Here is a 24,631-nt window from a genome sequence, read left to right on the forward strand (position 1 = left end):
TATCGACTAAGGAGCTCATACATTCAGGAGGGGCTCAGAGTGGAACCACTGCTTCTCCACATCGATGATACGATCTGGTTAGAGGATGCCTCCTGGATGCCTCCCTGGGGAGGTGTTTTGGGCATGTCCTTCCAGGAGGAGACCTTGGGGGGATTAAATCTCTCGGCTGGCCTGTGAGATACGGCTCGTGATCCTCCTGGAGGAGCTGGTGGAAGTGGCTGGGGAGATGTTTCTAAGGCTGCTTCTGCCTCTAATTGGACCTGGATACGCGGAAGAAGACTCTGGCAAATCTTTCCTAAGTCTATTTTTATGCCAATTTTTTAGAAGTTGAACAAAGTTAACTTCTAAAGAGAACAATTCAGTTGCAGCCTTTGTGATATGCCCTTTGCAGAAATTATTTGAAAACAATCAGTTGTTCCGCGACACTGATTAGTGCCGTCTCAAATTTAAAAAGCCACTGTGCACAAACATAACCATGACTTTCACTCACCAAGTCATCACCGTCTCTTTTTCCTCACAAATGCCACATAATATTGTTTAACCAATCCCTCACAATCTGATGCATAGATACCAGAGTTTGTCAGGACCCAAAAACTACAACCGTACCAAACAGGTCGGGCCAAATTGGGAAAATGATTGGTTCTGATTAGGACTGGACATGTTTTCTGGGCTAGCCTACCACACAACACCCAAATACAGATCAAAAGCTAAGCGCTACATGGCGAGTACAGTATTATAAAGAATAGAATAGAATAGAATAGAATAGAAAATACTTTATTAATCCCTTGCGGGAAATTCTTTCGTCACAGCGCTCCAGTGTACAAAGGTAACGAATGTTGTAACAGCAATTTTTTTGCAAATTACATTACATTACAAAATTACAAACTATAGGAAGAAGTAGGAGTAAACATAAGATTAAAATTACAAAATTAAAGAATACTATTAAAATAAGAATAAATTTACAGAGTTAAACATTTCCAGAATATACTTCACAACTTGTACTTCCCCCTCCCCCCATATTAACAATATATACAGAGGAAGTATAAGCCTATTTATCATATAGAGGAATTGTACAGCTTAATGGCCACAGGCAGGAATGATTTCCTGTGGCGTTCTGTGGTGCAGCGTGGTAGAATAAGTCTCTTGCTGAATGTGCTTCTGTGGCTGGTCAGCACATCATGTAGAGGATGGAGGGAGTTGTCCAGTATGGACCTAATCCTGGACAACATCCTTCTCTCTGACACTGCTGTCAGGGAGTCAATCTCCTCTCCAACAACATGGCTGGCTTTGCGGATGAGTTTGTTAAGTCTGTTGGCGTCCCGCACCTTCAGTCTGCTGCCCCAGCACGCCACAGCGTAGAGAATGGCACTGGCCACCACAGACTCGTAAAACATCCGCAGCATTTTCCGGCAGATGTTGAAGGACCTCAGCCGCCTCAGAAAATAGAGACGGCTTTGACCCTTCCTGTAGAGTGCATCTGTGTTTATAGTCCAGTCCAGTTTATTGTCCAAGTACACCCCTAAGTACTTGTAATCCTCAACTATGTCCACGTTAACCCCACGGATGGAGATAGGGGTCACTGGAGCCCTGGTCCTCCTCAGGTCCACCACCAGTTCTTTAGTTTTTGTCGCGTTGAGCTGCAGATGGTTCTGCTCACACCACGTGACAAAGTTGTCCACCACACCCCTGTACTCAGTCTCCTCACCCTTACTGATAAGTCCAACTACTGCAGAGTCGTCAGAAAACTTCTGAAGATGGCAGGTCTCTGTGCAGCAGCTGAAGTTCGTGGTGTACAGGGTGAAGAGGAAGGGAGAGAGGACCGTCCCCTGCGGTGCCCCGGTGTTGCTGATCAGTCTGTCTGATGTGCAGTGCTGCAGGTGCACATACTGTGGTCTGCCAGTCAGGTAATCCACAATCCAGGACACAAGGGGGGGCTCCACCCGCATAGCTGTCAGTTTCTCACTCAGTAGAGCTGGCCTGATGGTGTTGAATGCACTGGAGAAGTCAAAAAACATGACTCTTACAGTGCTCGCCGGCTTGTCCAGGTGAGCGTAGACACGGTCTAGCAGGTAGATGATGTCATCCTCAACTCCTAGTCGGGGCTGGTAGGCGAACTGGAGGGGGTCTTGCAGTGGTCTCACCATGGGCCGGAGCTGATCCAGGATGAGTCTCTCCAGGGTCTTCATTATGTGTGACGTCAGTGCCACCGGTCTGTAGTCCTTGGATCCGCTGGGGCGTGGTATCTTGGGCACAGGAACGATGCATGACGTCTTCCACAGCACGGGGACCCTGTGAAGACTCAGACTCAGGCTGAAGATGTGTTGTAGCACTCCACATAGCTGGAGGGAACAAGCTTTCAGAACCCTGGGGCTCACACCGTCAGGTCCTGCAGACTTGCCTGCATGGAGTCTCTTCAGCTGCCTCATGATTTGGTCAGCAGTGATGTGGAGTGAGGGGGTGACCTGTGGGGGAGGGGTAGGGGTGTTGTCTTGGAGAGTGTTGTCACTTTGGGAGCCAGGGGAGGAGGAGGTGTGTGGGGGGCCATCACTGGGGGAAGAGTGGCTGTAGGAGGGGGGAGGGAGAGAGAGTGGAGTGGGCGCTAACTGCAGGCATGCAGGAGAGGAGCCCATGGGAGGATGAGCCGGGGTCACCGAGTCAAATCTGTTAAAAAACAGATTCATCGCGTTTGCACAGTCCATGCTGCCCCCAACTCCTCTATTGCTGGTTGGTCTGAAGCCAGTGATGGTTCTCATTCCACTCCAGACCTCCCTCATGTTGTTCTGCTGGAGCTTCCACTCCAGCTTCCTCCTATACTTCTGTTTGGCCTCCTTGATCTTCACCTTCAGCTCCTTCTGGATTGTTCGCACCTCCTCTCTGTTGCCAGCTGTGAAAGCCCTCTTCTTCTCATTGAGGATGGTTTTGACTTCCTTTGTTACCCACGGTTTGTTATTTGGGTAACAAAGGACAGTCTCCGGTGGGACGATGGTGTCAACACAGAAGTTGATATAGTCCGTCACACACACTGTGAGCCCATCAATGTCCTCTCCATGCGGCTCACAGAGCGTCTGCCAGTCTGTCACTTCAAAGCATCCCCGCAGTGTCTCATAGGCCTCATCAGACCATCTCCTCACGATCTTTGTGGTTACAGGCTGGCTCTTCACCACCGGCACATAACAGGGTTTGAGGTGAATCAGGTTGTGATCTGACCTGCCAAGTGGGGGGAGAGGAGAGGAGCTGTATGCCTCCTTAGCATTAGCATACAGCAAGTCAATGGTTCTCTCCTCTCTGGTGGGACAGCTCACATACTGTGTGAATGTGGGGAGTGTAGTGTCCATGGTGATATGATTAAAGTCACCCGAGATAGCAATGAATGCACTTGGGTGCTGAGTCTGTAGCTGGGCTATGGCAGAGTGAATAGAGTCATTTGCCGACGTCGGGTTTGCAGAGGGGGGGACATAAACAGCCACCATGATTACCTGTGAAAACTCCCTGGGCAGATAATAAGGTCGAAGTCCAACAGCACAAAGTTCCATGTTCGGGTCACAGATGATCTCCTTGATGGTGATGTGAGCGGGGTTGCACCATCGGTTGTTTACCAGCACAGCGACACCCCCACCTTTGCGCTTGCCGCTCTTGGCGCAGTCTCTGTCGGCCCGTACGGTGTGGAAGCCCGCGATGGAGACGTTGTCATCAGGAATATCCTGGTGCAGCCATGTCTCTGTAAAACACATTATGCTGCATTCCCGATACTCCTTCTGGCTCCGGGCTAGCGCTGTCAGCTCGTCCATCTTGTTGCCCAGGGACCTCACGTTCCCCATGATGAGAGAGGGGAGACACGTCTTAAATCTCCGCTTTTCTAACCTCCGCTGTCTCAACCCGTCGTTTTTCTTCTGTTTCAATCCTCCTCTGCGTCCCCGATGCGTTTTTCTCCGTAGCTCCGCTGGAACCTCTGCCGGTCTGTCCGCTGGGCCAGCCGGCTTCAGGTCGATCAGCTGTTCTCTGGAGTAAACAATCTGATCGGCTTGGACTCGTTGTGCTGCGATGCCGGTTTGTAGCAGTATCACAGCGAGCAAAAAGGCAATAATATTAACAACCAGCATAATTAAATAGAGGGTTTTAAATAAAATAAAATAGTTTAAAAGTAAAGAAGTTTAACAAGAGAAAAAACGAATAAAATACGAAAGAATAGGAAAGTTACACGGAGCGACTACAACAGGCTGCACGCGTGTTGACGCATGCGCACTTTTCCAAGTCATACCAACCTCAATGTCCTATTCCATTTTCCTGTCATTTAAAGCAAGTAAGTTGTTTTTGGTAGAGTCATTCACTGCGTCTTCTAATTAGTCACGTTAGTTTGTGTTTTTCTAACCGTCCTCGAGACACTAAGCTCCTCCTCTGGAGCTCTGTTGTGTTTCTTTGCGTTTCCAGACGACCACAGCTGTCAGAGTTTGACGACAGCGAGGCTTCTGGGAGCAAAAACTGTCTCACGTTGCTGCACTTTTACTTTTCTTTTCTTTTCTTTTTTTTTACATAATCAGACAAGCTAATTAGGTCTTAGCATCGAGATTAGCCATGTGGAAGTTTGGGAGAAGCTCAGGAACAAGTGGGACGGAGGAGAAGATAAATCAAAATATCGGAATATAACAGTGTCGACACATCATTTAAAAGCCAAGGGAATAAAGTGTAGGTGGTTTTATGGTCATTTGGCAGAAATAACTTCAAGAAGTGAGTAGGCCACACTGGACAAGCTAAACATGTTTTGAGTTTTGATGCTAACTGATGGCTACATAGACTTTGTAACACATTCAAAGGAATAAGTACGGTCAGGGATATTCAGCTGCTTTACACACTGTACCATCATAACGTCATCAGAGGCTATAAATAAAACAGAATCCATCCATTTCAGGCATGAATTAGCGTTGTGGTTAGGGCTGCAGTGCTAATGAGGAGCCGAGACTTGGTCACGACGACGGGAACGATTCAAGTCTGAGCTCAAACAAGGTATCTAGTGTGTCGTGTCATTTTTTATTATTTTTTTTTTATTTGTAGCTGCAGACTGTGGAGATGAAACGGTTTTAATGTCAGAAGTTTCTCTGTTCTACTTTGACAGAGGAGAATTTATTATCCCTGAAGTGATGGATGGTGTCTCGCAGAGGAAGTGTTCGGCTTCGGTGATGACAAGATCTTTGGAACAATCTCCTCTGGCCTCGGGCAGAGAAAGAAACAAAAGTTGGACAGAGAAGTTTACTTACGATCGTATTCAGCACTTCTAATTTAGCTCACGGCGAAAGCACAGAGAGAATCGTTGAGAGGTTTTTTTCTTTTCAAGTGAAACTCGACAAGGTTCTGCTTTGATCTTGTGCACCCAAACATGTTATTGGTGGAAGGAAAATAAAAGTTTTTTTGTCGTTACAAGGAAACTTTTAGCAGGGAGAACAGAAGAAACACCTTTTTAATGTCATTTCCCAATTTTCTTAGTAAGTTGAAGGTATGTGATGCAAAGATTTTTTTTACCAGACTTTATCTTCTCACCCATTTTAGCTTCACTCCACTGGTCTTCACTGAATTTAAGAATAGATTTTAAGGTTAAATTATTGATCTTTAAGGCCAATTCTGGACTTTCTGGCTCAAAAATACTCTAATATAGATTTTCTCTGGTTGTAACCTGACAATTGTGGAATTCTCAGCTTACCTGAGGAGTTTAGCTCACAATCTTCCTTTGAAGACACATTTTTACAGGTGGATTTTACCTTTGAGAATCTTTTTGAGCTTTTATTGTGTAATTTCTTTCATCTTGACTTTTATCAGATGTTATCATTCTGTTGTTTGAATTCTTAAATTTGGTTTCAATATCTTTGTTTATCTTTGATTTGTGTCCTGTAAAGCACTCTGAAACCATGCTACCTTGGTTACATTATAGTGTTTATGCTGTACGTGCAATCAAGGCAACAGTGCTTGCCACTGCCCCACCGTGTGTCCCTGGGATCACTTAAATGAATCATTTCTTTTGACCAGAATGCATAGAATTGTGGCAAAAACAGTTTATGGAAGGAAACACAGCCCGTTCAAAGACGTCACATAATGTGATTTGTTACAAAGACACTTCTCTGACTTTCATTAACCTCCTGACTCGACACTAATGGCCACTTAATGCACGTCATGTTTCTGTATGAGCTACACATGTTCCACTGACATGAAAAGCCTTGCGATTCCCAATTTGCCAGCGTGTCATGTGACGGCAAAACACTAAAGGCTCCACACAACACACGTCAACATGGCTGCTCATTAATTAGACTTCACCCCCGATCCTTACGACCAAAGACCCGGGGGCTCGTCCTGCTGCGTCAACACGGCGCGATCGGACGGCAGCCAAGAACCTCAAGGTCAACGCTGTCTCATCCATGTCACAGCAGAAGCAGATGGCTGAGGGTTTTTTTACCCTTCACAGAGTCTGTGAGGCGGAGCCGAGAGAGAGAGAGAGAGAGAGAGAGAGAGAGAGAGAGAGAGAGAGAGAGAGGGGTGCTAATAAAGAAAGAGAGTGAGCTGAACTCAGGGGCAGGAAGAGACTCAGGCGTGTTCCAAATCTGCCCGGTGTGGTCCACGAGGTCCACGTCTCACTGAAATCAATTTCTTTCCTGTGAGTTGGAAGTGAGCAGAGAGTCGAGCCAGGGGTCGGGGTGCGTGTGCGCGGTGGAGAAGCGGGCCAGTGATAGAGCCCTGACTTGTTTCCAGTCACTGAGCCGGAAAGAAGAGCTAATGCCTGTGGAGTGAGGACGAGGAAGCACAGACAGTTCTTATACTTTTATTCTACAGTTAGAATCTGCTGCTAATATTCTTTTCTTCTTAATCTGATTCCTTATTTTAATTCTGAAGGAACAAATGTAACGCACCCAATTATTCTGATTCTGTAAACTGAGGCATCAGCTGTCAATATTACTATCAGTGTAGGAAACGCTTATAATAATACAAATCGTACTAAAATACACAAGTTAAATGGTTGAAGAATTTAATTTAAGCAGTTTACGGCAACACATTCTAAGACGCCACGTACGATTTGGTATAAAGTGACATTTCTTAAATAAACAGGTAAAAGCCAGACTTAAATGATAGGTCTCAAGTACATAATAATATAAAAATATAAATACTTATATTTTCTTCTGTGATTTTTTTTTTTACTCTTGGGACGATTAAAAAGACCAGAACCAGAAGACCTGAAGCTTCTCAAAGGTGCAAAGAAGTGCAAATGGAAATCAGATAATTATGAAGGTGCAAGACCATTAAGAGCTTTTAAAAAAAAGGACCTTAAAATTGATTTTGAAGCTCACAGGCAGCCAATGCAGAGACTTCAGGACTAATTGTAATTATAATAAACTTTATTTATTGGGCACTTTTCAAAATGCACATGACATTAAAGTGTTTTACGATAACAAAACACAACAGACGAGTCATAAATATCAGTTTTGAAGGAAAAGATTGAAATAAACTCAAAAATGAACCTTTATGTGTGTGTAAAGGCAGAAATATGAACATTTAAACTCTTTTGTACTATGAGAAGGGACTTCATTACACGCACTGACGGACGCTTTGCACAAGGATGGAAATTCTGTGAGAGGCCAAAGTGAGCAGCAGCAGCAGCAGCAGCAGCAGCAAGAGGCCATCAAGAGAACTGCTAATGATTCGGTCTTTATCTCGGGCTCTTGTTCCGAGGTGCTCACCTCTTGTTCCCTCTGTTGTCGGGCACTTTGGTCTTCTTCTGGTTGAGTCGAGGACAGATTGTGCTGCTCGATGAAGCGGATTAAAAACACACAAAGCGGCGTCTGCCGAGTGATCTAAATCTTCAGTGTTTCCACTGTCACACACAAACTGCTGTGAAGTGTCACAGTCGCTCATTAGTCCTTGTTTGATTTATTTATAACTTTGTGTTTCTCTGTGTGTGTTGTTAACAACAGGAGCCACCAAAGACATGGGCAAGATGCTCGGTGGGGAGGAGGAGAAAGATCCCGACGCCCAGAAAAAAGAGGAAGAACGGCAAGAGGCGCTGAGGCAACAGGAGGAGGAGAGGAAAGCTAAATATGCAAAAATGGAGGCGGAGAGAGAAAATATCCGACAGGGCATCAGAGATAAGGTAAAAACAACACATATATCTATATGCAGGAACACAAAATCTATGTTTCCTCACTGACAGACAGTTTTCCTGGTTCGAAACCCAAGTTCTATAGATCGATCACTCTCCCACACCAAACTCCATGGAAAAAAATTAGCAATTTTAACTTGAAACATATGCTCGGCCTTTATTTTGAAGCCACAGGAAGTGCAGTTTGTCAGTGAGGCTACCAGTTACAGCTCAAATGTTGTTGTTTTTTAAAGTTACTGTCCGTCATATGACCCTCTGATTATACATTATACATTTTCTTATCCAGCCCACTTCTAGTAATTTACATCCTCTTCACGTCCATGAAGTTACACATAGTTTACCAAATGTCTGACACCCTGGGAGGACTTTGAGCCGAGTTTTCAGCCGAGCTACACTTTTTAAAGTCAAGAGCTACACAAAATCTATGTTTCCTCACTGACAGACAGTTTTCCTGGTTCGAAACCCAAGTTCTATAGATCGATCACTCTCCCACACCAAACTCCATGGAAAAAAATCAGCAATTTTAACTTGAAACATATGCTCGGCCTTTATTTTGAAGCCACAGGAAGTGCAGTTTGTCAGTGAGGCTACCAGTTACAGCTCAAATGTTGTTGTTTTTTAAAGTTACTGTCCGTCATATGACCCTCTGATTATACATTATACATTTTCTTATCTAGCCCACTTCTAGTAATTTACATCCTCTTCACGTCCATGAAGTTACACATAGTTTACCAAATGTCTGACACCCTGGGAGGACTTTGAGCCGAGTTTTCAGCCGAGCTACACTTTTTAAAGTCAAGAGCTCAGAGTTTGCACTCTTCACTGATTCTTTACTTTGAGTTCTGGAAGAATTCTGACAAGAAAAGATAGATAGAGAGATAGAGAGAGAGAGAGAGAGAGAGAGAGAGAGAGAGAGAGAGAGAGAGAGAGAGAGAGAGAGAGAGAGAGAGAGAGAAAAGAGAGGGAAAGAAAGCAGGAGCGACATGACAGCGAATCCTTTGGTAAGTGTTTGATCGCGGCGAGCAGGGAGAGGAGGCCGACTGAGCGTGACTCAAGCTTTTGTGAGAGCGACGACGAGGCTGAATAAAACAGATTGCGGGCGAATAAGAGCGAGAGGGGAAAGCACAGAACAAACAGAGGAGATTCATCCATTCATCCACTGCATTATCTGCTCTGTTAAGTGAAGAGGGAACTTTTCTCCAACTTTCAGAGCCGAATACGACTGCAATATTTGACTGATGTTTTCAGTAGAAAATCTACACATACGTCTTTATTATTCTCAAGTCGTATGAAGAAGAACATGCTGCATTAGAAAAACTGATTTTAAAGTAGAATAAGCCTAAAAAGGCAAATAAGATACGACTGATGATTGTTTGCTTTTCTTCCCATAAAAACAATGAATCATGCAGAATTCAGAGCTTTTATTCTGAAGTAAATTTATGCTACAAATTCGAGTAACTTTCTTTAAACCAACACATCACATCAATTTGCCATTTTTGTACAATACTGAATGGTTTACATGAGAAAAGGTCAGTATAAAATATAAGATATTCAGTTACTTAGAGAAATATTGGCCTTAAGCTAAATTTACTCGAGCTAAATGAAAGGATTGGTGTGTTAATATAAGAAAAACTAGGGTGTAAATCCTTAAAAATCAGATCAGATTCAGATTCACCTTTATTGTCATTGTACTGGGGGGTTACAACGAGATTGCGCTTAATCAAGAAAAGGAAAACTTGTTTTCGAACCTTTTCAATTTTGGCCAATTCTGTCTTGTTCCTGGTCTGTTAGTCTTCATTTTAAAGCAGATTATTATCTGAAATTGACCAGATTTACAAGCATCTTTTAAATATTCTAGCCAAGTAAAATCTTCGGATCCCATTGGATCTTAAATTCTCCAGAATTTTTCAGGAAAACTCAAATCAATTGAACAATATTTGGCTTCTTTTTGGTCAATATCAATTTTAAAAACTTGAGAATGTACCATACTGACACTGATACTGATAACTACTGTTTTTGCTGACTTCTTTTACATAATTTAGCCGTTATAACAAACAGAGAACTTCCTTTCTAAATATCATTCTCCTTTAAAAACGTCCTCACAGCAGCAGCAGAGGCGGACATTAGTCGTCCTTCTGTAAGATATTTATTGCAGTGGAATCACATTAGCGTGCGTCTGGCAGACGCGGGCGAAGAGGTCGCACAGGAGTCCGGCTCATTTTCCACATCTCTGGCTCACGACGGAGCATCACTCAGCCCCGCTGACCTCCCCGTGCTCCGCAGTCTTATCGATTCTGCTCGGTCCAAAGACCTCGCGCGCTCAGAATATACTTTAAGGAACACTGAGCACAAAAAGAAACCACAGGCTTAGTGCCGCCGCAGAGGTTCACAAGTTCACGGTTTCAATTGCAGGCGCAACTGATATTAACCGCTCTCGCGCGGAGGTTTTTAGGTTTAATTAAAGCAGGTTTGCTGTGAAGGAGTTGGTTGTTGAGTCTCATTTTCAGCTCAATAAACACGAGGATTTTTAGGACGGAGGCTTTTTTTGTCCTCAAAGAAGATGAAGCCTCTGCTCTGCTCTACTGCTGTATACACACAAACGCTCCCTCAGTCGAGGGAGGGAAATACCGTTATCAAAATAACGATATTTCATACAGATGCATTGATGTGTTTATTTGAACAGGGTGAAAACATTACATAAAAAACCTCATTGAACATTTAGCACCATGATGAATGTTTTTATTAAATTTTCCTTTATTTCTCTGTTACTGGGAGAGTTTTTCACTCTCGGCGCTGGTGAAACCAATTCCTCGGCCGCTGTTCTTCTAAATTGCAATTTTGCGCTCGTTCTCCTCCTAAACACGGTGTTGATTTAATAGAAGTCTGCGAGCGTCCGGGGATTTGTTGAGCTAATCTCCGGCATTGTCCAGCACGCCTGCAGAGAGCCTCCGCCTCTAATTGGGACATAAAATATCCAGGCAGGTTGAAATTAGAGCTCCCAGTTCCACTCACAAACAAAAACACCAATAAACGAGGGGGAAAACAGGATGTTTCTCTTCACTTCCACCTTAAAAACACACTGTGTTTGGTGTGGAAGAAGCATGGAGATCATTCTGATGAAGAACATCTGAAGAAGCGCGCTAATCACTTTCAAGCAATTTAGCAGAAATGCATGAAAGGATCATGTCACGCCTCGCACGCTTCTATCTTTAGACTTAAAAACTGTCGCGCGCAGCGGCAGAATTCACAGGAAGTCTCTTCAGCAGAGCGAGCTCGCGGCTTCCTGTCGCTCCTTTTGAAGTGTTTGAGATACACGAAGAACACTTCTTTTTTTTTATCTGATTTTATTTTAAGGTTACTCAGCTTGTCGTCGACATCCAGGGAAAAGTTTGAAGTGGTAGAAAATCAGGTGGCAGATGTTCATGCTTCTGTAAGGAGAGGTTGAGCCTGAAAGAAACTCTGACAGAGACAGCCTCAAAGATGTGCAGCATCTGCCAAGACAGGTTGGGGTGAAAGGAGAACAGAGGGTTCCTCAAGGATATTCCTGTCTTCATTGGTGTGTTTTTTTGGTCTTTTTTCTCCTGCACAGTACGGCATCAAGAAGAAGGAGGAGAAGGAAGCCGAGGCAGCGGCGGCCATGGAGCAGGCGTCCGAGGGCAGCCTCACCCGCCCCAAGAAGGCGGTGCCGACCGGCTGCGGTGACGAGGAGGAGGAGGAGAGCATCGTGGACACGGTCATGAAGTTCATCCCGGCTCCGCTCATGGATATGTTCAATAAAAAGTAACGGTGTTTTTCTGGGGTTTTATTTTTATTTTTTTTTCTTCTTACATCCAACCAATGCTGTACTGCCCCGCCCACCCCAAACCTGCAGTCATCCCTTTGGCCACGCCCCCCTTCTGTGTCCTGGAATTGCGCAAATGTGTGTCATGACTTTGCCCTTAAGCTAAAACCTCCCGTAACCGAGTTATTAAATCTTCTTATTTATTTTATTTTCTAACACCTGCACAATATCAGTTCACCTCATCCACCATCGTTTTTGTTTTGTAAATAGACTCGCGTTATAACAACAAAATATATATATATATGAGTGAAATATGACATATATAACAAGAGTATAAGCCATATTTTTAACTTTGAAGAAATTTATCCAAACCATATCAAAATTATTCTTTCTTCCTGTCGTGTTTTCTTGCTAAATATTTGATACATACGATGTATATACATATAATAATAATTCTCCGTTGTGAGGATTCACCCCATTGTATGTTGTTTTCCACTGGTTTACTGTGAACGTTTGAGTCCAAACAAGGGATTTATGACACATTTATGTTTCGTTGAGCATGCAGTTAACTGGTGAAGTGAAGTACACGCGTGGAAACCTTTATTTGTTATGACGAAGCGAAAATACACTGATATTTGAGGCAATAATGTGTTTTTTTTTGTCCATTATTATTATTATTATTATTATTATTATTATTATTATTGTTATTATTATTATTGTTGTTATTATGATTTTCTACAGCTGGTGAAAACTTACTGTGTCTCTATTGTTCTTCCACGGGGGAGGAAAACTAGAAATGTTCTCCGTAACCTAGAGTTTGTCTCAAACGTCGTTTCATTATTAAATATCTTACTCAATTAAATGAAATGTTTTGTGCTTTTAAAGATTCCGTGGTGTGTGTGTCCTGTGGCAGGTGCTTTCGCTATAGGATGCATTTTTATTTGCATTATTTTGTATAAGACAAAAAGAAAACTTCACAAACACAACGGTGTGTGAACAGACAGTGACAATAGTGCAATATAATTATTGTTGTTGGGGGGTGGGGAATGAAGTTTTGTCCTGTGGGAGCGAATCAGCAATAACAGACAATCTTCATTGTTTGCGTGTGTGTGTGTGTTTTAAACGTTAACATGTTTTAGCCTCTGCGTTAGTGGCCGTGAAGTGTGCGACATATTTGATGATTAACACAAGAGGAACGGGGGGAAATGTTTTGTATTTGTTGTTTTTGTGTCCGTTTAATTTAAACCAAACTGCAGGTTTTCATAGCTCCAAGCTGAGGGTCGTTTTTTCTCCATAGACCCCAAACCCCTAACCCATAGACCTTGGTCTTTTATTATTTTATATATAAAAAAATTATAATAACATTCCTAATATTTCAGACATTCCACCAGACTTGTGCTGGTAACGCACAAACTGAAAAAGGCCCTTTTAGCCGGAGTTAAACAAACACAAATTTAATATTTCCATCGTTTAAACTGATTTATTTATTTATTTTTTTAAGTTTGGATTAAAAAACTACTCTTCGTCTCGTGCTGCCATGCACAAAAACACAAACTCCCACCTGGAATCCGTATGAGGAATAAGCTAAATGTGCTTTTATAGTGTTTTTTGTGAGAAAAATGTCTTTGTGAGCCGCATTCGCACAGTAGTTTTTCTTCGGGGAGGTTTTTTTCTAAATGTTTCTCGCCACATTGTCGCTGTATTTTTCTCAAAGCTGGAAATCGATGCTTTTAGCCGGCGCTTTGTGACCTCGCTTTATCTATACATGTTGTATTCTATTCTATTATTAGAGAATAAACATCCGTGGACGTGTTTGTGGTCAAACTTCCCTGTGAATTCTGTGTCTGCAGATCATTCCACACAAACAAACACTCGGAGCGTTATTAATATTATTATTTATTATCCAATCAAACCAAAGAATAGTGCTGGTAGACGTAGACGTGTAGAGTAGACGGGTTTTTTTTTTCTCAGTTACTATTCTCTTATTTATGTTGAAGTTCTCAGGTAACCTATAGCTCTACGTTTTAATTAGACATTTGAACCATTTAAAGATTGTTTTTCTTTCCAAGAATTATGACCAGAAAGCTACAATTACTGCCCCCAGTGCGGGACGTTTCCCAGCGAGTCTCTTCCCCCGAAACCATCACTTGTTCACCCTACATTTAATATTCATCACCAGCTGATTGCACTCCAAACAGCTTCTGAAAAAGAAAAACCACTGCCCGACAAAACTGCCCGAGTCACGCGTACTCGCTTTGAAGTCACGCTCACACATGCAGTCATTATTATTATAATTATTCTTGTTCTTATTAACGTGATTTCAAAAGAAAAGAAAAAACTGCCTGAAAAATGATGCCACTATACTCCTTTCGATGTGACTTGAATGTACTTGTGTGTCTGATGTTTATCTATCCCTCGCATCCTGTCCTACTTGTTGTCGAGAAGATGCTTAAGCTCCTCCTCCTCCTCTTCCTCCTATCTGTAGTCGGTCCTGTTTTCTGTCCTGCTGTGGTTTTGGTATTTTGTATAAAAAAGAAATGTGCATTATTTTCTACTGTGGAATCTTCTCCCTCCTCTCTCCTCCTCTTCTTCGTTGACAAAAGTGTATGCATGCTTACAGTGTGGTGTGCGACGTAGGCAAAGGTTGTTGATATACTCGTTATCCGTGTCCTGTGTGTGTGTGTGTGTGTGTGTGTGTGTTTGTTTTCGGAGCTCCACCTGTTATAGCCTCACTGCATGACCTTTTAGACAGAGATTTCAGTCTGTAACTTTCCTGCCAAAAGAGGAAAAAAAAAAAGAAAAGAATGGAATCACCGCACACTGAGAATAAAGTGATTTCATAGACTTGTTGCTCATCGTCTTCTGTTTCTGTGTGAAAACTACATTTATTTATATATATATAAAATTAAAAAAAATAAGACATACACTGCTTTGAATTCAAAGAGCCGACGTCTCCCATGAGACGTGAGCCGTAGTCAAAGCCTTCAATGTAAATCACATGTGACTGTTTGTGTCTTTCATCTCCACATGGATGTTTTTTGTGTTTTTTTACTTTACGATTTTAAAACCTCTCCTCAATAAAAGCAAAAAGGGCTTTAAACAGAACCTGCTGTGTCGTTCACGTCGTGATTGGAGGGTTTTTTTAGACTACACCGCTCTCTCGAAAACAGTGAGTCATCAATAAAGGCGGACGTAGCCATCGATGTTGGACAGAAGTAGCGGTTAGCCACCAGGGGGCGACTCAATAGAGAAAAGCCGGTGGTCAAAATTACACCACCAGGCAAACCACTGGAAAAATGAATGGAGGAGCTAAACTGGGATTAGCAGTGTTGAATTTGATTCCAACACAAAAATAGTAATAATTAATAAATTCAGATTATGTATTTTGGCTTTTTTTTGCAGGATTGTGACTCTAATTTAACAGTTGTTTTCAGAGTCATTGCAATGGTTAAATGTCTTCACTGCCCCCTACTGTCTGTTAGAGGAAAACCAGCCGTATAAGCCTTGTCAGGGCTGCCGAAATTTCGGGTTCCATAAAAAAACATCACACACACGTCCGCTAGCCACGTACCAGTTACATAAGATCAAGGCAGCATTAGCATTAGCATTATTTTAGAAAAGAAGCAAAGAAAACTATTGTCGGCGTGAGCGAGGACGACTGTCTGACTGTTTTCTTTGAATGCCGAGAATTAAAAAACAGAAGCAAGAAAAACATGGACATGAGTGTGTTTGCTGGTTCATTGGATGGATGTTTACGGTGTTGTCGTAAAAATATTTACCCCAAAACTGTAGGGGGCGCTCTGTAGAGAAAAGGTGAGCAAACTTGCAAAGTTCTACTTTAAGATTTAATTTAGTTTTTATACTGATTTTATCAGTAGGTCTTTCGCATTTGTGTGGACTTTTTTTTTTTTAGCTTGTTTTAACCAGAAAAGTGCTTTTGCCCATTTTTCCAGAATAACCTTCAATATCTGGCAGTTATTAACAATTTACTGCATGTTTAAATAGTGTATTAGCAATTTAAAAACAAGAAAAACAACTGTACAGGAACACTAGATTTTGTGTTCAATTTGACTCCTAATGTCCAAAGTACAGGTTGCGGTACGATAGCCTTGGTGTTAAAGGGTTAAAGGTCGGCTGAAGTATCACTTTCACCTGCGCTTGAGCTCGACTTCTTTTTGAAGAAACAATTACGGCCGAACACTCGACTCTTTGTCTTTACAGGTTGAGCTGGTGCATAAATAACACTCGGCTTCTTCACTGTCACGCTTCAAAGAGCACACGTGGTTTTCAGAGCACAGGGGAAACTGAACCTCAGAGTCTGCTGCAGACGGTGAGTGATGCTCTGCCAGTTCGTCAACACAAACAGCCTCATCAAAGAGACAGGTTCTTATTAAAAAAACAAACGCCGTCTGCTGCTATAAAAGGTAACAGCGTGAGGATTAAACTATAAAATAAAATATGGCTGTTTGCTTCAACAAATAAACCCGAGGACATGCAGGCAACAAACGGGGAATATAAACGAGGTGTCAAGACGATTCCGCGGTAATTATTCTTTCACTTAACATGCAGAGGATGTGTGAGGAGTGGAGGTAGAGTGGGCTGTGCACTAATCAGAGGGTCAGTGGTTTGATCTCCAGCTCCTTAAGTCTCTCTCTAAGTGTCACTGAAGTCCAAACATCTGCAGAGGCGGCGTGTGAATGACGAGTGACACTGAAAATAAATGTTCGAGGTTTTCCACCAAATCTGAGCGATGGAGCCATTATGATTATGAGTACTGAGTTAATTTAGTACTGGACGTCATGAAGGAGGACATGACAGTTAGGAGGACGCAAGGGGAACAACATCGAGGCAGATGATCCGCCGTGGTGACCCCTGAAGGGAGAAGCTGGAAGAAGAAGAATTAGCGCCCGAGCACGAATGTTCCAGGGCCAACTAAGCGCGAGGAACTTATTGTTCTCCTTCAGATTATTATTATTATATCCATGGCTTTTCGGTCATTTTTGAGTGGGGTAACGTATAAGGCGAAAAATGCGATAGTGGCATGGGGCCCAAACGCCTTTGTAGGCCCAGGGCTCTATAAGCCCCCAGAAGTTGGCTCATGTCAGACAAAAGTGGTCGACAAAATTTGGTGAATCCAAAGTGTCTTGAGGATTTTTTGACACGAGAGAAAGTGGCCGAAATTGCTAGTTGTGTCAATTTCGGTCCATATGTTGTAATCAAAGGATTTTCTCTACGTCAAAAGGCGTGGCCTCCGTGCTCTGACAAATTTGACGTTAAAATGATATGAAAATTACAAAAGTTGTGAGTTTGTCGTGTTTATTCCAAAGTTTCTTGAGGATTTTTTGGGAATTTTCGACGAGATGTGAAGTGGGCAAAATTTATGCTAAGTCGTACGTAGTTGTTCCAATTTTAACCATACTTGACTGCGTGCAGCGCTGGTTTAGCGCTGGATCTCTATCAGGTTGGTAAAAGAAAGTTAATCAAACGAAAACAACCAATACCAATACAAAACTTTGGGAAAATGATGATGTCATAATCCCATTTTTCTAACATGTTCATCATCTTCGTGTGTTTGGAGTTTGTTTGTCTTTTTTCGCTTTATGAGAACATTTGTTTTCTTTCCTTAGTCGTGCTGCTTTACTTCAATCCCTTTGCGGGATTAAATACACTGTAAAAAAAATACTTACGGTGCTTTTTCACTACACAGTTTCGGCACAACTCGACTCGAGGCTCCAAGCCGATACTGAAATGTGATGCCGACAGACTGTTGGCCACTGATTGGTCAGAGAGTGTCGTCACTGAAGAGTCATGAGCGCGACACAAGAATCACAGCGAACAATGTTGAACTGTAGATCAGTTATAAAGACTTAAAATTTCCTGAAAACGTGCGTTAATCTCCAACATTTAGCAAAGGAAATCTCTAAAATGTCAATGTTTAGCAGAGGAGTCTGGTGTACTTAGCGACAGCACCACACCGGCGATCAAACGTGAGCCCAATCACGATACGTTCGGTGGTATTTCAGTTCAGTGACTGTGTCCGAAGTACTGAACGATTCTTTGAACAAATCTTTTAACTCTGATTCTAATGATTCAGTTACACCCAAAACAACTGCTTTAAAAGTCACGTGTTTGTTGTGTGTTTGTGTCGCGGATAAAACAATGTCACGGCAGTTTCACGCAGCCACGATATGATGACTCCGCCCACGTTGAGGAGGAGCTATGAAGTCATGGAAAACGACGTGACGTGGAAAAGCATTTTCTAGGCTTTTAGAATTGTGACATTTCCTGAAATGACGCTGTGTTTATGGAAAACACAAAGAAGAAAAGATTGTTCGGGCCTCACTTACATTCACTGAACTGAGAGATGACATTAAGCGTCTCATATTCCCAGGTTGGGGCTGTACTGTACACTTCTGTAACGTCTCCACTGCTGCTCAGTTTATGCCAGAGACTCTCTCACACACACACACACACACGGGTCTTGGCTCTTCTCCTGCAATAGAGGTCCACAAGTTCCCCTGAAGGAAATGGAGGCATAAATCAATTCCATTAGTATTCATGCTCTGAGGTTAGGCCTGTTCTCGCTGAGCTGCCTTTGTGCTCTCGCAGCAGCGTCAGTGTCCTGTAGTCTCACTGCGCTCAGTGTCAGTTCACTCTGCACCGAGCGCCGGCTTCAGACACTAACAGGGTTGTTTTGTTTTTTTATCAGAACCACGGACTGAAATCTGCTCATTTTTATGATCAAATTGATGTAATAAGAGATTATATGGTTTAAACCAGGCAGAAGTGATCTCACTGTTTTTATGAACGTGTGTTTTTAAATCACATTACATGATGTGCAATCGCTGGCCACATTATTAAGTACACCTGACCAACTGCTTATGAGCACATCATCCAATCACATGGCAGTAACTCAGTGTAAACGATGATTAAAATGTGCATAAATGTGTCCTGTTTGGGCTGATGAACCTTACTCTGTACTCCAATTTTTTTGTACTGCAAAAACTACCTGAAAAACCTGCCGTTACTGTGGCACCATTTTAAAATTGTAACAATTTTTTGTATATTTACTGATTTGCCCCCGTATACTCTTATATTTTTGTTCAGAACTGCTGGCAAACAATTCCGATAAATGAATAAATTGCGTTTTCTTGGTCGACCATTGATGGCCATTTGTAGACTAATCGTCAGGATTTAATGTAAATATGATTTTAATTTGACAAGACACAGCTTCCAATAAAGTTCCTGGTGATTTTGTTGGGGTTGGGACGCAGGTGCGGACCCAGGGGTGTCTCAAAGTTATCCCAGAGGGATAACCACAAAACCGCAATAGTGATAAATAGGAGGGGGGCTTGCTTTATAAAATAAAGCTCTAAGACGATTAACTAAACCACCGTCGCCAAGCGGCTTACTCAAAACCAGAATTGTCCAGGAGACCGAGAAAACATGAAATGAAAGACAAAGGCTGCCCGGGAGACCTTTGAAAACCCAAGAGGATGAAGTCACAACAAACTCTCCAGCACCACAAACATTAGGAAACCAGCAATTGACATCAAACACACAAAGTTCTGAGTAAGAAAGCCACAGGGAGAACCTCTCGCTGCCTCTGAAGGTGAGACAGTGAGTGAGCACAGAGCTCTGGACACTCAGGGTATATGAACACTCCCCACACCTGGGCTTCATCAACGCCAATCAGAGCCACACACACCTGATTGCAGTGAGTTGATTCTCACATAGTGCCCTCACATAAGGAGGAGGCAGCCCTACAATAGGTTTTCATTCACAGGCTGCACACTGCGTTCATGTTCTGGTCAGTCATGATCACATATCACAGTGATACCAGCAGATTAGCTGCTAAACGTTGGTAACACTGAAACAATACTGAGCATAGAAAGCCTCAGCACACTTCTCCAAAACGTCTTGACAAGAGGAGGAGAAAATAAAGGGTCTGCAGTGGAGAGGCGATAAGAAGTTGAAGACACAACTTCAGCCAAGATGACGCTCTATATGTATAAGGTTTTTGTATACTGTTATGATGGGAAGTGATAGGCCTTGGAATCCTTTCCCAGGTGCACTGCTGCCCTTGACTTGTCTCAGCATTTGAACCTGCAACCTCCACTTACAAGCCCAACTCCCTTCCACTTGGCCATGGGCTTCCCAGCAATAGAATCAAATAAGAAATAAAGCAGATGGAGGGAAATTTACAGAGCTGCAGAGTGAAAACACAGAAATGTGAGCAGCGGTGCGTGACAGTCTCTGCTGGAGTGAATCCACCGAGCTTTGTTTATTCTCTCATCACAAACAGATTCTGTCTGCATGCATGCATACATACATAAATGCACATTCTCCTCCGCTTTGCATATTGTTGATTATATGCAAATGGCCTAATCTTCGCCCTTCACCGCTCAGCCGCTCTGAATCCACGAGACCTCGATAGGAATCGCAGAAGAGACTGTGACTGACACAAGATCACAGAGGCAGCAGCAGATGAAGATATAATCGAATATAATCTATTATAATATAATAATATAATCGAAAGGAATAAAAGTAGCCGGGACACCGTCTCTGCTCAGCCGCTTTTCCATTCAAGCCCTGGTGGCAAAAGGTCTGACGCATTACGAGGTTTTTAAATTCAGCACCAGACTCTGAGGGGACGTTTTCTCCGTTTCACCCTGTTTTTTAAAAAGACAAGTTCAGTTAAAAGAGACTCCTGACCTCAGTCCTCGAGTCTTTGCCACACAATCATCCGAACCAGTGCAGGAGTCTGCATTATATATAAAACCAGAAATAGCAGGAGCAGACTGGGGGAATATGAATACTTCATGTCCCTCCATACGGGTGTTGGTGGAGTAAACAGGATGTTTTGCTGCGTCTATAAATACCGCTGTGCTCCGGCCACCACGTGAAATAAAGAAAAAAGGACCAAAGACATCTTCATCATCATCATCAGCAGCAGCTGTGATGCAGATTCAAATAACGCCGCGCCACAAATTGAGTTTGTTTGTGTCGATCCGCGGAGTTTATCATCGGAGTTGCTTCGTTGCGTTTCCCCGTCGCCTCCCGGCTTCATTTATTAACAGGAGTTTATTATAAAGCTCCGGTGCATAACTTACGCCGCCCCGAGGAAGCCTGAGTAATTACCGGTGTTTGTCGGCGATCTGACATCGCCATCACTCGTCTGCCGCACACTTACACTCACACGCTGTGTCTGAAAAATGATGTGTAGGAAGTAAGGCTGGACTTTTATTTATTTACATATATATATATATATATAATATATATACACACATATACATAAAGATGCACACAGGTCGTTTCCCTGGACTCTGGAAAACTTTACAGTGACAATAACACTGTAAATACACAGTAAATTACAATATCTACTGTTTATGATGCTGTGAAAACACAGCTTCAAATTAAAAAAGGTGTTGTTCAGTGACCTTTTTTAAAATATAATTTTGCCATTTCCAGGTACTTTTCTCATCAAGGTTAAAATAGTGTATTTCACTAATTTAACAAATATAATCGATGTCATAATTGTCAATGCAGCAGCCTTTAAAAGCAGGAAAAGTAAGATGGAAGTAAAATTTTGCTACTTGGAGGCCATTTAGATGGACGTCAACTTGTCCCCTGGTTCATTATGATTATTTTCCCTTTTAGAGGACAGTAGATGATAAAGTATGGCACATATGAGTGGACAGAGGTGTGATTGACAGCTGGTTTTATCCAGTAGGAGCCGGGTCGCAGGTGATGGTCGTCAAAAAACTGTCGAGACGGCCAGAGATTTGACATTTCACAGTTTAAAAAGTGCATAAAATGGTAAAAAAGAAATTGTGCCATGGTTGCAATAAGCCTTTAGCTCATATGTGGCTCAACCCGCGTTGCACTGGCCACATTTGGTCCTCTAACCCCTTTCATGTGTCCTGCCTATTAAATGTGTGTTAGATTCATTTTCCATCATGACTTTTATTTTTATTGAGAACGATATATTGACAGGAGATGCTTTTATTTTGAAAATATGTGAAAAACCATACTGTTGGAACTTTTTCTTCTCTTCTCCCTGCTGGCCCGACGTTGCAGACATTTTCAAAACGACAAATAAAAAGATTGTCCACGTTTCGTGAACCGGTTGCCGGTGGAAACGCTGTGCTATCTGCTTATCTTCTTACCAATGTAACATCTGCGCCCACAGTTCCTCTCATGCAGGCCTGAGTTGTGACCGTTTTGATCCGCACAGAAACCTAATTACACGCAGCAGCCGGCCTAATTGACGCAAATTTAATTTAAGACACTCATTTGTTCCACAGTCAGGAGATGGGCCAAGATTTATGCAGAGGGGAGGTTTGCTCTGCTGCTGCTGCTGCTGCTGATTATGATTCTGCTGCTGCTTCTTCCAGTAAACAGGCGGCTTTGAAATTGAAATGCTGGCTTTTATGTGCGAGGAAACACCAGACAAGTCATGATGTTCAGTCTGAAGTGAGTGGTTTTAAGAGAAGGTCGTTTTAATTTGAGATCTGTGACCGTGCGTGTTAAACCTCACAGATCTGGGTACTTAAACTTCTCCATTACATTCTAATGTAGTAAATCTGGGTTTCTGTGTGTCCCCTGCACCTGCTCCGTCTGCCTCCGTCAGCCTTTTTCTAAATTTCCCTCAGGTTCACACTCGTCTCCTGCCTTTTACGACCCATCCACCAGACGCCGTCACACCGACTCACCTTTATCTGACACCTGCTGTCGCTCTCTCAGTGGTTTTTTGAGGTGTTTTTCGTCGCCGGGAGAGGAAGTTTGAATGCAAACCCTGATTTAGTATTTCATTTATTTAAGTAATTCATGTATTTATTTATTAAAAAAATCGTCCTAGTCGTTCATAGAATGGCTTATAATTTATAGCTTATGGCAAAAAATGTTGGATTAATGGAGAAATTCTGGCCTATAAACACCTTTGACTCAACACAGGAGCTGGAAGTTAAATAAAATTGTTCTTGTTCTTCCTGTTGCTGATATCTTTTACCAAAACAAAATGACCCAAGCAGAAAACATCCGATTGCTACCTTCAGTAGCACCAATCCATTCCAATTTTATTCATTTAAAAACAACAAAAGCGTTGACCAAAATGCTGTCCGTCACATAAATCCGTCACACAGACAGGATATGAATACAATCCAAACTAAAAAGCAGTAAAACACAGAAACATGGTCAATAAAAAGGTTTGTGTGGCAGGTTGCAGTTTAACGAACACGTGTGAGCTCAGCGTGAGCAGATCACACATCCAGTGTGAAGCAGGAGTGACTCACAAACACACTCTGTTGTTCACACACAGAGTGTGTTTGCTGCTGCGCTTTACACAGAGTTTAAAAATATACCTTTAAACACTTTTTACGCTGTCGACTGAACAGAACTGAGCGCCAGGACTCTTCAGGATGAAGTCATCGTCGCATGTTTTCACAGGAAGTCCACGTTTGAGAGAGGTTGTGACTTCTTTGATATGAACAGACACAGAAACTGTGAAGAAATATCGTTTTCTCTGTAAAACGTTTGCAGCTTGTGGTAAAAATGATGCAATCTTTGATTTGATTAATGCCTCGTTTGCCTCTTCTAAACACGATTTAAATGATGATGAATTCCACTATGGTGTTGATTTAGTGCATGAGGACAAACGCCAGGAGCGCAAACATGTTGTTTTCCTTCAGATTATCATTATTATTAGTATTATTAGTGTCTTTGTGGTCTATTTTGAAGGGGTTAACGAGCATAAAAACTCTGGAAACTTGGCATGCAGGACAGGTGTGGGCAAAAGTGCGATATTGGCATGATGCTCGGACTGATGCGATGAAACACGGATGGAGCAAGTCAAAACTAAGTTGCGCCAAATTTCACAAGACTTTGTGGAAACATGCCGTAGCCCAAGGCGAACAAAAAAGTCCATGGGGACCATGGCCTCAACTCAACAGGAAGTTGGCCATTTTGAATTTAGCTGCCATTACGAAACAGGAAGTGCCCTGTAACTTGGCTGCAAATTGACCAATCGGCTTGAAACTTAATATGCGAGACCAAAGATCTGCCCTGAACACATACACAAGCCATGACCGCTCATTATGACTTTACATTATGAATAAAGTAGGAAATAAAATGGAATTGTACTACACATGACATAAGTAATATAGCTTATGCTACAGATCATTACAGATCATTACAGACACCGCTGTATCGTTATCCGTTTCTTTACATCGCCCTGAGAGAAAGACACTGCTGTGACCCCACAAAGGTCTGTGTGTCAGCGCCGACTCCACAAAGACAGAAAAAACCAGGCGACTTTCATAATAAACACCATCAATGCATTCTCCCCCAGGTGTCGTGGTGAGAAAATACCTAATTTTCCCTCCGTATACAGAAGCCGCGTCAGTGTTTGTCTCTTCAGCGGCGGCGTTTTTAATTGGATTTCTTTGAAAGTTCAGATTAACCTGGGGGTTCTCTATCTGTTTGTGGCCTGACACCCAGTTTCAACTTGCCTCTGTGTGAGGCTGATTAAATCGCTCCGTGTTTCTTTTGGCTGCTATTCATCAAGTCTAGACTCGCTATTGATTGATTGATTCCCGGCTCCTAAACAGAGAGTGTTGTGTGCGGTCACAGGGGGATTTCGTCCGGGGATCTGCATACGCACGTGTGCTGTACATTTTCATCCATGCACTGGAAATGCAGAAAAAGTGGAAAGTCCC

At 42.5% G+C, this 24,631-nt stretch overlaps 1 protein-coding gene across 2 annotated transcripts in view; it reads left to right on the forward strand.

Moving 5' to 3' along the window:
- Positions 1–14,759, forward strand: part of LOC122778481 (complexin-2-like) — a 55,497-nt gene extending 40,738 nt beyond the window's left edge. For both annotated transcript variants that reach the window (XM_044040437.1, XM_044040436.1), the window contains exons 3-4: positions 7,950–8,125; positions 11,724–14,759. In XM_044040437.1, the coding sequence (XP_043896372.1) occupies positions 7,950–8,125; positions 11,724–11,918 (371 nt within the window). In that variant the 3' untranslated portion in view covers positions 11,919–14,759. The remainder of the gene's footprint in view (positions 1–7,949; positions 8,126–11,723) is intronic.
- Positions 14,760–24,631: the final 9,872 nt, after the last annotated feature.

The sequence above is a fragment of the Solea senegalensis genome, linkage group LG12 (genome assembly GCF_019176455.1).
Source record: "Solea senegalensis isolate Sse05_10M linkage group LG12, IFAPA_SoseM_1, whole genome shotgun sequence".
Taxonomy (NCBI): Eukaryota; Metazoa; Chordata; class Actinopteri; order Pleuronectiformes; family Soleidae; genus Solea; species Solea senegalensis.